The 15,491-nt window shown below is 37.0% G+C and overlaps 1 protein-coding gene across 1 annotated transcript; it reads left to right on the top strand.

The window, feature by feature from the left end:
* Nucleotides 1-1,689: 1,689 nt before the first annotated feature.
* LOC133296655 (ferritin-4, chloroplastic-like) lies at nucleotides 1,690-4,319 on the top strand. The gene is made up of 8 exons (XM_061495693.1): nucleotides 1,690-2,060; nucleotides 2,201-2,284; nucleotides 2,391-2,451; nucleotides 2,567-2,654; nucleotides 3,274-3,335; nucleotides 3,469-3,534; nucleotides 3,696-3,759; nucleotides 4,129-4,319. Exons 1-8 carry the CDS (start codon nucleotides 1,768-1,770, stop codon nucleotides 4,179-4,181), a joined length of 771 nt encoding a protein of 256 aa, XP_061351677.1. The 5' UTR covers nucleotides 1,690-1,767; the 3' UTR covers nucleotides 4,182-4,319.
* The last annotated feature ends 11,172 nt before the right edge of the window (nucleotides 4,320-15,491 follow it).

Below are 15,491 nucleotides of genomic sequence, written 5' to 3'. Positions count from 1 at the left end.
TCTCACTTGATATTATTTTATAACCGTTGATTAAATTTTGATCCAATGATAAAGAAAATAGTTATAAGAGATTGTAAGGGAAAATAGGTGGTAAATATAACATATTTGTATACTTGTATGTAATAAGTTGTTGTATACTTGTATAGTCCATGTTGAGCATTCCGTGATTCTTTTATATATTTTTTAAGGAATATGTTATTCTACTTATCTTTTTACCATGCTTAAGGATAAGTTGTTGTATACTTGTTGTATAGTCCATGTTGAGTAAGTGGAAAGAAAAGGATCTCAATTCGATCTTCACATGTCATCTTTGGGAGAGATTTAGTTTAAATACCTTTATATTTTTACTCGCTTGCACCAGATTAATGTCATAGTCGGTTCAAAGAATTGAAGCTTGTGGAATACCAAAAGAGCCATCTCGCCTTAAAAAAATAATTAAAATTTAGTTAAGTCTAAAAAAAAGGAATGGTTCAAGCTAGGGGAGTATGAGACAGAGATGGCGGCGAAGACCGCATAGGCGAAGACGAAGGTGGTGTAGGTGTGTTTGAGATTGAAGGAATAAAAGAAGAAAAATAATAATATTAAAAATTGATGGAATATTAGTTTTGTAAAATGACTCACATTCCCAGCAATAATGAACTGTCAACCAAACATAAATCAATAAATTTGAGCCAATATTTTTGATAATATTTTAAGTTACTATACAATTTTTTGATCACATTTTTTTAAAGTTCACCTTCCCAATATAGTCCTAATAATCATGATTTTTAGAGAGAAAAAAATCTTCTCTATTAAGTACTCCCTAAAAATATAGTCCTGTGATTGATTTGGAATTCTTATGCATAAAAGATGTTATTAAAAATAATTATCAACTGATTGATAGTATTTAGAAAAGGGCAATAAAATTCTGATGTTGATGGAAAGGAGGGAAATTTTCGACCCAAACTCATGGTAGGATCCATAGATAAGAGAAAAAAAATATTAATTATAGACAAAACGAACTCTTCCTAATTTAAGAGGAAAATTTGCCTGCAACCAGATAATTATTTTTCCCAATTAATCTCAATTATTAAATGTGTTCTCACAAAAATATTATAAACAATAAAAAAGTTAAAAAAAGTTAATGTCTGTTCATCGATAACGACATTGATTTAACAGTCGTTGTTTTATTTGTTTATTTTCGTAATATCTTGATTTGATATTCGGAAAAGTAACTTATGATATGTAACATTAAACACGGAAAACGAAGAATCAATAATCCAGTCGTTTAACCATTAAAAAGTAACGTAGAGTTAATTTAATTTGACGGGGTTGTGTATCCACCGCAATACGTATAAATATTATATGATATTCTGAATTTTTTATATTAATACAGAAATAATTAAGTAATTAATATACTTGGCCTTTTCGTCTTTTTGTGGAGACACAACTGGAAAAGGCCACGGAACAAGAAGTGCCACTTAAAATAATGTAATTGGAGCAGAAAGATTCTAGATATTTCAAGGGACAGCCACAATGATACCCAGCTAGACCACGAGCACGCCACGCGCCCACTCGATCCTCTATTCTGAACCCTCCAAGTGTCACGCAATCCAACGGCTCGCACGTCCCTATCATCGTAATATAGTAAGTACCATTACCATCCATATATATCTCTATCCTCACAGTCACATTCGCAAACACCGCACAGAAAAACCGAATACACTGTGAAATCACCGCTCCAAAGAAAACCCTTTCCATTTCATTTCATTTGTGGAATCTCAAACCATGCTTCTCAGAGCCGTTGCTGCTTCTTCTTCTTCTTCTCTGCCTCTGTTCAACGCGAACGCCGAACAATGGCGTTCCGTTCCCGTTCGTTTCTCCACCAGAAAAAATGCGAGTGGGTTGGTGGTTTGCGCCACCAAGGGATCCAGCAACAACCGTGTCCTAACTGGTGTGGTGTTTGAACCCTTCGAAGAGGTGAAAAAGGAGCTCGATCTCGTACCCACTGTTCCACAAGTTTCTCTCGCTCGCCACAAATACGTTGATGACTCTGAAGCTGCCGTTAACGAGCAAATCAAGTTTGTTTCTCTCTCTCTCTCTCTCTCTCTCTCTCTCTCTCTCTCTCTCTCTATCTATCTATCTTGTTTGGTTGGTTTTATTTTTACTTGTTATTTTGTTTTTCTGATTTTTTAATTTAACTTATTTACTTTGGGTACAGTGTGGAGTATAATGTCTCATACGTTTACCATGCAATGTTTGCGTACTTCGATAGGGACAATGTTGCGCTCAGGGGTCTTGCCAGGTCAGTAATGATTTGATTGTTTTCAGGATCTTTCCTTTTTTTTGTTTTTTGTTTTTGATTTGTTTGTTTGTTGGGAGTGATTATAAATGATTGTGGTTGTTTATAGGTTTTTTAAGGAATCGAGTGAAGAGGAAAGAGGGCATGCTGAGAAATTGATGGAATATCAGGTGTTTGACTTTGACTTGATTTCATATGATACGTTTTTTAATCCTATCTATCTCTTACAAGCTGATGCTGACCTCTGATTGTCTATGTTGTTATGATTTTTTTTTTTTTTTTCAGAACAAGAGGGGTGGAAAAGTGAAGTTGCAGTCTATAGTGATGCCACTTTCTGAGTTTGATCATGCGGATAAGGGAGATGCGCTTTACGGTTAGTGTGTCTGGCCTATTCTTTTTCAATATTTTGAGTTCAGATCATGTGTTCTGTAATTGAGAACAGTATTTGTTTCTTTTGCTGCATTGTCCTGCATTCATTTACCTTAGTCTCAAGTGTGATGTGTGTGTTTTTGGATTTTGGATCAAACTCAATTTTTCCAAGTCAGAGCACTTCATGATTTTGATTCTTGAAGACAATGGATCGAGCCTTGAAAATTTTATAGTTTGACATCATTTCAAATGAAAGAAATGAGATTCGGGGGTCCTCCTTAATATCATGATTTCCAATTTGGAATTCGATGTCAGTTATCTTGCCTTAACTGTGATGATATGTTATTGTAAATTTAATTGTGATGATATGTTACTTAAAATTAATTAAATTATGATTACATATTAAATTTATGTTGTTTGTATATCCGTGTCTGATCCACCTAGTTTATAAGTGAATTGTTTATTACCAAAATGATAAATATAAATAAAGGTTTATTAATTACCACGTAATGTGGAAGTCACCTTGTACAGATTTTCCCATATTCTTTAGGCTTTGCCTGATGAACTGTTCCACTTAGAACTAAACATGTCTTTGGTTTTGGTTTTTCCCCCCCTGATTGCAGCAATGGAACTCGCTCTGTCATTGGAGAAGCTAACAAATGAAAAGCTCCTTAATTTGCACAGTGTAAGACAAGTTTGTTGGGTGTTAGTTTTGGTGTTACTGCCTGTTCTCTGTTTCATTGGGTTCGTTCATGTTGGCACTGATATTGTTGAAATGGAAATTCCTTTCTTTTAACTTGATGTTTGTTGCTTGACAGGTTGCCTCAAAGAACGGTGACGTGCAGTTGGCAGATTTCGTGGAAAGTGAGTTTTTGGGTGAACAGGTATGTATAAATTTGGTGTTGCAACTAACAACTAGATTTCAAACAATTTTTTTTAAGTGTAAGACATTGTGGATAATTGTGTATTATGCATTGCATTTGGCAAAAGACTGCAAGGAAACTTCATCGATCTAAACTCTGCTTTTAAATTGTTTCTTTAATAGGTGGAAGCAATCAAAAGAATCTCCGAGTATGTTGCTCAGCTCAGAAGAGTTGGCAAAGGACATGGTAAGAATTTCAAATTCTGCTACATGCATCTTATTTTTCTGACTTTTTCCCTTTGTACAATAAATTGGTCTAATTTTCTTTTCTTTTACTTTTTGTTGAAAGTAAAAAGAATTATGATACGAGTAGTTAAAGGAATTTAACTGATGGAGATATAAAGCCTTATCTTATCTCTAATTTTCTATTACTGAAAACATTGTATCAAACTATATTTAAAGGGAATGGAACCCCCTTGAAAGAATAAAAAAAAGGAGTTTTTATTGAGGATGTACTGTGTGTACTGTGCTTGCTCTTTTATTTTTCCAGTCTATTAATACTTTTCAAAGGAAGATATTCTGTGTTAAGTTATTGTTTTCCTTGATGAATTTTCAGGTGTCTGGCACTTTAATCAGATGCTGCTCGATGAGGAAGAAGGTGCAGCTTGATGATTATACTTACCCCTATCTAGTCAGTGTATCTTGTTCACCTAAGTGACTTTCAAGTCTTTGGCTAGAAGGTCGAACTGAACTATGGCTGAATGAAATAAATCTGGACCGTTTGTTTTTTGCAGTTCATTTACTAGCTGATGCATTATCGATGATTTGTTTTTGGTTTTTTTTTTTTTCACTTCAATCTTTCCTTTTGAATGCAACTAGTCGAGGTTAGCAAACGCTGCTGTGAATTTGACCAAATGCCTGATAAAATCGCTTTCAAACCAATTTCCACATGCTTGATACTAAGCGATCTCAACACTCTGGTTATATATTCTGGGCACAAATTCTCGCGTAGCAGAACAATTAGAGATGCTCTCTCTGCCGCCATTCTTGTTTAAGTAATTTTGTACGGTGTTTAAGGTCCTTTCTTTTCTTTTTTTAAATAAAAAACTTTTTTAAATTAATAAATATTTTAAAATTTACGATCATTAGATATATTTCAAAAAATTAAGTCATTTAGAAAACAGTTGTATTAATTTGTATTTGGATTTATTTTTTTTTTTTTTTTGGGGGGGGGGGGGGGGAATTAATTTTGGCAACTTTTTAGATAATTTAAAAAAAATTATTATTTAACTGAGTTTTTTTTCAAATTTCAAAAGCTAAAGCTTAATTTTTCAAGATTATTTTAGAAAGTCATTATGAAAAATATTTAAAAATTTATTTAACATACCTGTTTATTTATATGATTTTCCTTCACTTTGCTTTTTTTCTAATTTAAACTTTTTTCTATTTAATGAAATAAATTATAATTCTCCAAAAATAAAAAATCTATGGTCGAGCCCCATACGTGCATTCTTATATGTGCCAAAAGGATGTTGTTAGGGTGAATTTTTGCCCTCTTAAGCTGAAATAAATGTTTTTTTTTTTTACACAAGATTCTCCTTCGATAGACATATGCCAAAAGTAAGAAAGACTGCATTTGTCTCTAGGGTGAAAGTGGGCTGGGCTGGGTCGAGCTTTGTCTCGTATAGTCCAAGCTTATGTCAAAAAATTTCAATTTGGCCCGGTCCGATAGCATAGTATGAGTCTAACTGTTAGCCTGTCTTGGTTCATTTATAAAAAAATAAATGGCCCGGCTCGGTCCGTTGGCCTGTTAATTTTTAACTTTCAAGTAGACCATAAATCAACTCCACAGAATACTCAAATTCTATTGTTAAAATAAAAAAGACAATTTTAACGTCCGAACAGAACCATGAATACTAGTTAAGTAAGTTACAACAAACATGGAATATTTGTAGTGGTATGCATATACAGATGAGACTTTTACAGGCACCAAAAGCCTTTTTATCGCAAGGATGGCACCAATCTTAGCCGACGCACATGCCTATTAGGCATTGGAAATCTAAAGAAATAATCTAATAATATAGAGTCAGCTACAACTATTAATGCTCGGAAGAAAATTATTATAGACACAATCTTGTATGCGCGAAGAATACAGAATTCATCTATAATATTGTCGGTGTTTTTATTTATTGTTGTATAATCGTTGATCTTCATAAAGAATATTACAAAATAATATTACAGTGAAAGTTTTCAAGAGAGTAACCAAAAAAGAAATCTAACTGTTAGGGATTCCTCTGCAACAGCTTCCATAATTCATGTATTCATGAGGCAAAAATCAGTAAAGGGCATATGCATGGGACAGGGGATTGGGAACTATGAATCATATATCAAAAATCAAAATATAAAAATATCACCAAAAATATCAGTGAAACTTGCAAAGTACAAGCGATGAGAGAGGGCGGAGAGAACGCACACCTAGAGCTGCAGCTACAATTCCCACCGATCTAAGATAAGAAAAACGAAACCTAAAAAGGTTTGGTGGAGCAAAGTAGACACCGTGTAAGGACGAACAATTGGAGTAAGAGTCCCTCTTCCCTTTGATCTTCACTCTTGTGGGCTGGGATAAAAAACCGAGGGTGAACAAATGGGCCAGCCTGGAGGCTCATGGGCCAGGCTATTACATTAACACTCTGGCCCAATTATGTAATCAAGCTTTTACACTAGCCCAAGCCCAACCTGTCAAGTAAAAAGGCCGAGACAGTGCAGACCACTAATGGGCCAGGCTCCAGGCCCCTGTGGACCGGCATAGCCCAGTTTCACCCCTAATTGTCTCATTCACAGTGGGATCACAAGAGAAAAAAATCTGAAATTCCCTCCCATAAATAGATCTCTTTTTTATTGAAGAGAGAATTTTTTATACATCACTCATCATTGTTGTTATTCGGTTAAAAATTAGACTTTCAACAGATATAAAGTTGGTGCTTTTTGTCTTGAATGACTAAAATTACGTCTAAATTTTTTAAATGTGCATTTATTTAACCAGATTAATTTTATTAATATGTTTTATTAATCAAATTAATTATTTAATTTGAATAATCAAATATATTTAAGAAAAAATTAACGTGAGAATAAATATAGGATAGGAAAAATAATTTTTGCATTTACTGCATAAATTTTCTCTCTATCACAGGCACCAAATTTGAGAGAAGAGGAATTATATTCTAATGAGAGAAAAACATGATGAGACAAAAATGAAGATTTGTGCCTGTGGTAAAGGGAAATTTTCTGTAGTAAATACAAAATTTATTTCCCCATTAACATAATAAATGCTGTAGACCAATTTGAATCTTTATTACAGTAGAAATACGAAAAGAAATGTACCAAAAAAAAAAAAAACAATACGAAAAGAAATGGGTGGAGATATATTAGTTTCGGTCTAATATTTGTTGAAGTCCTGAATTGTTGAGGGAAAAGGCATATGACCTCCTCATAGAGATTATGTTCTTCACTGTTTGTGGCAATATGCCTTGGTCAACTGATTTTAGGAAAATTTCTTTTTGGTTTTGTGATCCTCCATTTATTCGCTTTCACCGTACCATAGTCGTCCAGGTCAAATAAATGTGTATTAGTTTATTTTATGCACAGGCCATAAATTGGGAGAATTTTCACCTACTCTGAACTTCTGAGGACATTCAAAAAATGATAATTAAACATGTATTTTTTTTTTCTGTAAAGATAAAACAAAATTAAACATGTAAGTTTGAGACGTTGGATGCCGACTTTGCCATTCAATTAAAAACTTTGTTGTAGTTAAATGAAATGATTGAGAATACTCCATTGTAAGATATGTATTCATATTTATAAGAGTGTATTACAAAATACTGTGTAATAACAATAAATTTTACTAACCAATAATCAACAAAAATAGAATTTAGCTGAAGTTAAAAGTTCAGGAGATAGGAGATCATTAGGTTATAGGAATCCATACGGCAAGAATTGCCAATGCCAGTGCATATGTTAGATAGAATACATGAAATGTTTAAAACGCGAGGTTCAGATGACGAAAATATTCCACCGGCATATGATTGGCAGATGTAGATGGTTAATGCATTGAATGCTTCTAATTCTTCATAGTTAACAAATACTTAGATTGAGCATACACATGTGTTGGGCTTCCTCCTTTAATGCTAAGCCCAAACTCATTTGAGGGGTTTCCTAAAAATCCTAACCCTAATTTCCACCTCCTCTATATATACTCTTGTGGGTGGAGGCTAGGTTAAGAAATTTGAGAAAATTATTTGATTGTTTGAGCAAAGCTTTATGCTTCGCATTTGAGAGATATCTAGAGAGAGTTTGAGTGAAACATCTCTAGGGTAGTTTGATTATCACCATTGTTGGAGAGGTTGAGTTAACCACCACATTGGTGTATTTGATTCTTAGTAACCATTATTTTCATAGTGGGTTTTTGATCTGGACTAGGTCCCGTGGGTTTTTACTTCTTCATTGAAGAAGGTTTTTCCACGTTAAATCTGTTGTGTTCTTCTTCTCTCTCTCTCTCCTATTTTGTGTTTTTCGTTTTTGATTTTTCCACTGCGCTGCCTGACCTGTTGAAGTTCAGGCCGAGGTATTGCCGAGATTCGAGATCAGGATCTTGTTGATTGACTTCCCCACAAAGGCTGCTTAGCCGAGCTTGAGGGAACCGAGTTCCCAATAGTGGTATCAGAGCCCGAGTTTCGACGGGTTCTGAGGGAGACGAGATGGAGACCAGTGGCATAACTCATGATGGAGATATGTTCAAGTTGACCGCAGACAACTTCACTTATTGGAGACCGATGATGGAAGATCATCTCTACTGCAAAGATTTACATGAGCCCATTATCCTTGATGAGAGAACGGGAGGCAAAACTGATAAGGAGTGGGAGATCCTGAGTCGGAAGGCGGTAGCCACAATCAGGAAATATATTGATAAAAGTCTCTTTGAGCACGTGTCTGAATTCACGAACGCGTATGAGTTGTGGACGAAGCTGGAGTCCATGATTCAGAAGAAGACTCCCAGGAACAAAGCACACCTGGTTCGCCGACTTGTTAAGCTTGAATACAAGGACGGCATGAGCATGATTGAACACCTAAACACCTACAAAGGTATTGTGAATCAGCTGTCAAAGGCTGATATGAAAATTGATGAAGAATTGCAGGCATTGCTGCTGTTGAGCTCGCTGTCAGAAAGCTGGGATACTCTGGTGGTGACCCTGAATAACTAGACTCCAGATGGAAAATTGAAGATGGATGTCGTGACAGACAGCCTCCTGGGCGAAGAATCCAGGAGAAGAGAACGAGGTACTTCGAGTACGTCTGAGGCCAACGTTGCTGAGAACAAAGGGAAAGCCGACTCCCGCGGTAGAAGCAAAAGTCGAGGTAGAGGTCGTGACAGACGAGACAAGTCCAGAGGTCGGTCAAAGCCGAAATATGAGTTGAAGTTCTTTTACTGTGGAAAGACAAGCCATAAGAAGCCAGACTGCTGGACCCTACAGAATGATGAGAAGAACGGCTCTGTGAAGCCGGATCAGATTATTCCCAAGAAGAGGGAAGACAAGAGCACCACTGCGGTGGCTGCAAACCCTGATGCCAATATATTCCTCCTAGGTGAGGATAATTATTTGAATGTTGCATATGATGACTGCACCTGGATTGTTGACTTCGGTGCCTCCTTCCACGTTACTCCACACAAAGGTTTTTTCTCCTCTTATCGAGGTGGTGATTTTGGAGTCGTGAAGATGGGAAATCAAGTGACCAGCAAGATTGTTGGTGTCAGTGATGTAACTCTGACCACGGATGTCGGGTGCCGACTTGTGTTGAAGGATGTGAGACATGTTCCTGACATGCGTTTGAACCTAATCTCGGTAGGCAAACTTGATGATCTCGGGTTAGTGAACTACTTCGGTAGTGTTAGACGGAAGCTGGCCAAGGGAAATTTGGTCGTGGCCCGAGGTAAGAAGGAAGGCTCCTTGTACGTGATGCAAGGAAAGATCAATGGCGGAGAAGCCAATTCTGTCCGAGATGAACCTAGCTTGGAGCTATGGCACAAGCGCCTCGGTCACATGAGCGAGAAAGGGCTACAAATCCTGAACAAGAAAGGATTATTGACCGGGTTGAAAGGCCAAGCGTTGGAGAGTTGCACGCACTGCCTAGCTGGAAAGTAGCACAGGGTTTCTTTTGTGAGACCGGATCAACCTAGACGACGCAGGTATATTCTTGACCTCGTCCATACTGATGTCTGCTCCATGTCGGAAAGATCCCTTGGAGGAGCTCAGTACTTTGTTTCATTCAATGATGACCATTCCCGCAAAGTGTGGGTGTATTGTTGAAGTCTAAAGACCAGGTACTCCAATCATTTAAAGAATTCTATGCTATGGTTGAAAAGGAGACTGGCAAGAAAGTGAAGGTGGTCTGATCTGATAATGGTGGTGAGTATTGCAGCCCATTTGATGCATACTGTAGAGCGGTCGGGATCCGACTTGAGAAGACGCCCCCCAAGACTCCACAGTTGAATGGACTGGCTGAGAGGATGAACAGAACTATTGAAGAGAAGGTACGAAGCATGTTATCCAATGCCGGGTTACCGAAATCATTCTGGGGAGAAGCCGTCAAAATCGCTGTTGACTTGATCAACCTCTCACCATCACGGCCACTTGAAGGAGAAATTCCAGAAGTCGTCTGGACAGGTCGGAAAGCGGCCTATAATCAATTGAAAGTGTTTGGATGCCGAGCTTTCGTGCATATCCCTAAAGATGAAAGGGCAAAACTCGATGCGAAGACAAAAGAATGCATCTATCTTGGTTCGCCGAGATGTGAGTTCGGGTTCCGACTTTGGGATCCAATCAATAAGAAGATCGTGAGAAGCCGAGATGTGATCTTTCATGAGCATGAGAACATTCATGACATCTCGAAGCCCAAAGTCCGGGTTACTGTCAGACGTGAAGAACCCATCCCTCCTGTCCGAGCTGAAGCAGGGGGAGAAAATGAAGAAAATGATGATCAGCAACAAGATGAAGATGACCAAGACATTGAGGTCCGAGTTGATGATGAGATCCGGGATGAGAATGATGAACCGGGTCCTCAAGCTGAAGAACAGCCGAGATATCCAACTCGAGAGAGAATACCCTCTACGAGATACCCATCTGATGAATACACCGTTGTTGCTGAAGACGGTGAGCCTCAGAGTTATGATGAGGCTGTGATGAGCTCAGAGAAAGAAGAATGGAAAAAGGCAATGCAAGACGAGATGAAGTCTCTGCACGAGAATCAGACTTATGAGCTGACTGAGTTGCCAAAAGGAAGACGAGCTCTGAAGAATAAATGGGTCTACAAGATTAAGAATGAAGAAAACGGGCAAAAGCCGAGATACAAAGTCCGGATTATAGTGAAAGGCTGCAATCAGAAGAAATGAGTTGATTTTGAGGAGATTTTTTCTCCTGTTGTGAAAATGACCTCGGTCCGAACCGTGTTAGCCATGGCGGCTTCGATGGATCTCGAGGTAGAACAAATGGACGTGAAGACGGCATTTCTTCACGGTGATTTAGAAGAAGAAATATATATGGAGCAACCTGAAGGATTCCAAGCTCCAGACCAATAAGACTTGCTATGTCGGTTGAAGAAGAGCCTCTATGGCTTGAAGCAAGCACCTCGGCAGTGGTACAAGAAATTTGAATCATTCATGATTAATCATAAGTTTGAGAAGACTAAAGTCGACCACTGCATATTTGTGAAGAGGTATGAGGCAGGAGACTTTCTGATCTTGTTGTTATATGTTGACGACATGCTTATTGTAGGGAAAGACAAATCGAGGATAGCCGCCCTGAAAAAGGCGTTGAGCTCGTCCTTCGCATTGAAGGACCTCGGCCCTGCAAAGCAGATTCTCAGAATCAAGATCATCTGAGATACACAGAAGAAGCTACTGTGGCTGAGTCAAGAGAAATATATTGAGAAGATTTTGAAGAGATTTAGCATGGACAAAGCCAAAACAGTGAGCACCCCCCTTGCCGGACACATAAAGCTGAACCAGAAGCAATGTCCGAGATCTGATGAAGATAAAGATGAGATGATGAAGGTCCCGTACGAATCCGCCGTCGGAAGCTTGATGTATGCAATGGTTTGCACTAGACCCGACTTGGCGTATGCTGTTGGAATGGTAAGCCGGTATTTGTCAAACCCCGGCAAAAGCAGTGGGAAGCAGTGAAGTGGATCTTCAAGTACCTCCGAGGTACAACCGACTTATGTCTCCGATTTGGAGAAGGCAAAGCCGAGTTGCAAGGCTACTCGGATTCTGATTTAGGGGGAGACGCCGACTCGAGGAAGTCGACTACAGGATATTTGATGAGATTTGTCGGAGTAGCTGTCTCTTGGCAATCAAGACTTCAGAAATGTGTTGCACTATCGACAACTGAGGCTGAGTTCATTGCCGCTACTGAGGCAAGTAAAGAGATGTTGTGGATGAAGAAGTTCCTCATGGAACTCGGCCATGATCAAGACAAGTACGAGCTGGGTTGTGACAATCAAAGCGCAATCCATCTTGCGAAGAATTCGACCTATCACTCCTGCGCTAAGCATATTGATGTGAGGTATCACTGGATCCGGGATGTGGTGGAAGGTGGAGAGGTCGAACTCGTCAAGGTGCACACTGACCAAAATTAGTCCGACATGATAACGAAGCCGGTTCCAGCAAGAAAATTTGAAGACTGCTGTTAAGGAGCCGGGTTGATGCTGAAGCCGACGCATTGAAGTTGGAGGGGGAGATTTGTTAGGCTTCCTCCTTCAATGCTAAGCCCAAGCCCATTTGACGGATTTCCTAAAAACCCTAACCCTAATTTACACCTCCTCTATATATACTCATTAGTTGTGGGTGGAGGCTAGGTTAAGAAATTTGAGAGAATTATTTGATTGTTTGAGCAAAGCTTTATGCTTTGCATTTGAGAGATCTCTAGAGAGAGTTTGAGTGAAATATCTCTAGGGTAGTTTGATTATCACCATTGTTGGAGAGGTTGAGTTAACCACCACATTGGTGTATTTGATTCTTTGTAACCATTATTTTCATAGTAGATTTTTGATCTCGACTAGGTCCCGTGGATTTTTACTTCTTCATTGAAGAAGGTTTTCCCACGTTAAATCTGGTTGTGTTCTTCTTCTCTCTCTCCTATTTTGTGTTTTTCGTTTTTGATTTTTCCGCTGCGCTGCCTGACCTGGTGAAGTTCAGGCCGAGGTATTGCCGAGATCCGAGATCAGGATCTTGTTGATTGACTTCCGCACAAAGGCTGCTTAGCCGAGCTTGAGGGAACCGAGTTCCCAACAACATGCACCATCTTTGATGAGCCTCTTTGGTTGTGTGTTCAAGGTTTTGCCAGACAATGCTTCCCATTCACTATGTTCTTACCTTATGTTCTATGACTTCTACATAGTTCTATTTTTTTATTTTTTTTTGAATTAACCCAACCTTAATTAGTTCTTTGAAGTGAGTTGACTTTTTTTAATATCCCACAAACTTTAACTCTTTAAGCCGGCTACGAGGCTAATATGTAGCTCTATTGCCGATCATGAGAAAATAGCCCAAAGCAGGGTCCAAGCTGATCTTAGACTTGGTTTCTAAATTGCTCTCCAGGAGCTCCATAATTAGGGGTATGCAAAAAAACTGGTTCACTTGCCCTGCCCTTGATCCGACCTTGACCCGACCCATAAATACCCATATTTTTTGAACTGGTTTAAATACTGACTCACTTTTATTTGGGTCAGGTTTTGGCCTGACTCGTTTTAATATTGACCCACTGACCCAAAACTTGAGCCATACCCATTATATGAAAAAAAAAATCACAATTATATTAAAAGAAAAGTTTTAACGTAAAACAATTACGTCAAATTTTTTTATGGAAAATATTTTCATAAAAATTTTCGCAAAAATTTTTGATGAAAAATATTTTCATCAAAATTTGTGACTAAAAACATATCGGTAAAAAAATTTGAAGGAATATTTTTTTTGTCAAATTTTTTTACGGAATCTAAATTTCGTAAAAAATATTTCACAAAAAAATATATTCATAAAAACTTTCGACGAAACACATTTTCATCGAAATTCTTTGACGGAAAAAAATTTCATCAAAATTCTTTATAGATTTCAAATTTCGGCGAAAGTTTTCGACGAAAACATTTTCGGTAAACTTTTTGACCAAAAAAAATTTCGTCGAAATTTTTAGCGAAACACATTTCTATCAAAAAAATTCGACTAAATATTTTCGTCAAGTTTTTTGAGATAAAGAATATATCCATCAAAATTTTCAACGTAACAAATTTCTGTAAAAAAAATTTGTAAAATTTTTTGACAAAAATATTTCGATAAGAAATTTTGACAGAAAAAATATTTTGTCTAAATTCTTTAGAGAATCTAAATTTCGTCGAAAGTTTCAAATGAAACATTTTCCTCAAAACAATTTCCATTGAAAATTTCGACGAAACACATTTCCATCAAAAAATTTCGACGGCAAAAAATTTCATTAAAATTCTTTACAGATTTCAAATTTCGGCGAAAGTTTTCAACGGAAATATTTTCGTCATCAAAAAATTTTGACGGCGAAAAATTGCATCAAAATTCTTTACAGATTTCAAATTTTGGCGAAAGTTTTCGACGGAAACATTTTCGTCATCAAAAAATTTTGACGGCAAAAAATTTCGACGGCAAAAAAATTCATCGAAATTCTTTACAGATTTCAAATTTCGGCGAAAGTTTTAGACGAAAAAATTTTCGTTAAATTTTTTGACAAAAAAAAATTTCGTCGAAATTTTTAGCAAAACACATTTCCATCGAAAATTTTCAACTAAATATTTTCGTCAAGTTTTTTGATAAAAAATTTCCATCAAAATTTTCAATGAAACACATTTCTATAAAAAAATTCCATAAATTTTTTTGAGATAAAAAACATTTTGACGAAAAAAATATTCTGTCAAAATTCTTTAGAGAATCTAAATTTCGTCGAAAGTTTCAAATGAAACATTTCCCTCGAAATAATTTCCGTCAAAATTTTTGTCAGAACACATTCCCATCGAAATTTTGAACGAAAAACATTCCGTCAAATTTTTTGACAAAATTCTTTTTTCGTTTAAAACATTTGATGGAAGAAATCATTTTCGTCAAAACTGTTGACGGAAACTAAATTTCAATAGAAAATTTTTTTTTGTAAAAATTTCGACGAAAAAATAATTTTGTAACGAAATTTTCGTCTTTTGCAACGTAAAAATTTCGACAAAATTTTGTGAGAAAATCAAGTCAAAAACGGGTCAGGTCAGATTTGACCCAGTTCAGAAACCAAGTCAGGTCAGATCCAAACTGGTTCTGAACTAGTTCAACAAAATCCAATCCAAGTTTGACCTAACTTGGATCAAATTAAAGCGGGTCGGGTCAAAATACCTGACCTATAAAAACCAAGTTGGGTCGAGTCGGACAAAAACCTGACCCGACCTGACTCATGCACAGCCCTACCCATAATCCGAGCCATATGCGGAGACCGTGAAAATGACGTCCCCACTCAGTCATCAACCTTCACTAACATATATACACCTAAACGTAATTTTAGTTAACTAAACGCAAGTTTATTCACGTGACATTCTTATTTGGTTTCACGTTGTAACCATTTCCGAAACTTTGATTCTGTGCCCAAATTCCCATTTGATCTTATGTCATTGGAAGAATCCTGCCACCAGAAGAAGCTGGCGTGCTGGGTGATTGAGCATCAGATTCTACAATTCCATGAAAATCACCTTGACTGAAGAATTTGTTTAAAACATTTAAGAAAAAATAATTGCCAAAACATTATACTACAAATTTTCGTTATTAAGAAGAATAAAACCGCACGGAAGAAAGAACCCTCTGAAATGAAAATAATATTAAATGTAGAAGTTTATAAACATTCGTGATGGCCTTAAACGTTAGACGAGCAT

The sequence above is a fragment of the Gastrolobium bilobum genome, unplaced genomic scaffold, assembly GCF_033153095.1.
Source record: "Gastrolobium bilobum isolate Gb01-03AN ecotype WA unplaced genomic scaffold, APGP_CSIRO_Gbil_v1 utg6129, whole genome shotgun sequence".
Lineage (NCBI taxonomy): Eukaryota > Viridiplantae > Streptophyta > Magnoliopsida > Fabales > Fabaceae > Gastrolobium > Gastrolobium bilobum.
This window is presented reverse-complemented; position numbering and strand designations above follow the sequence as displayed.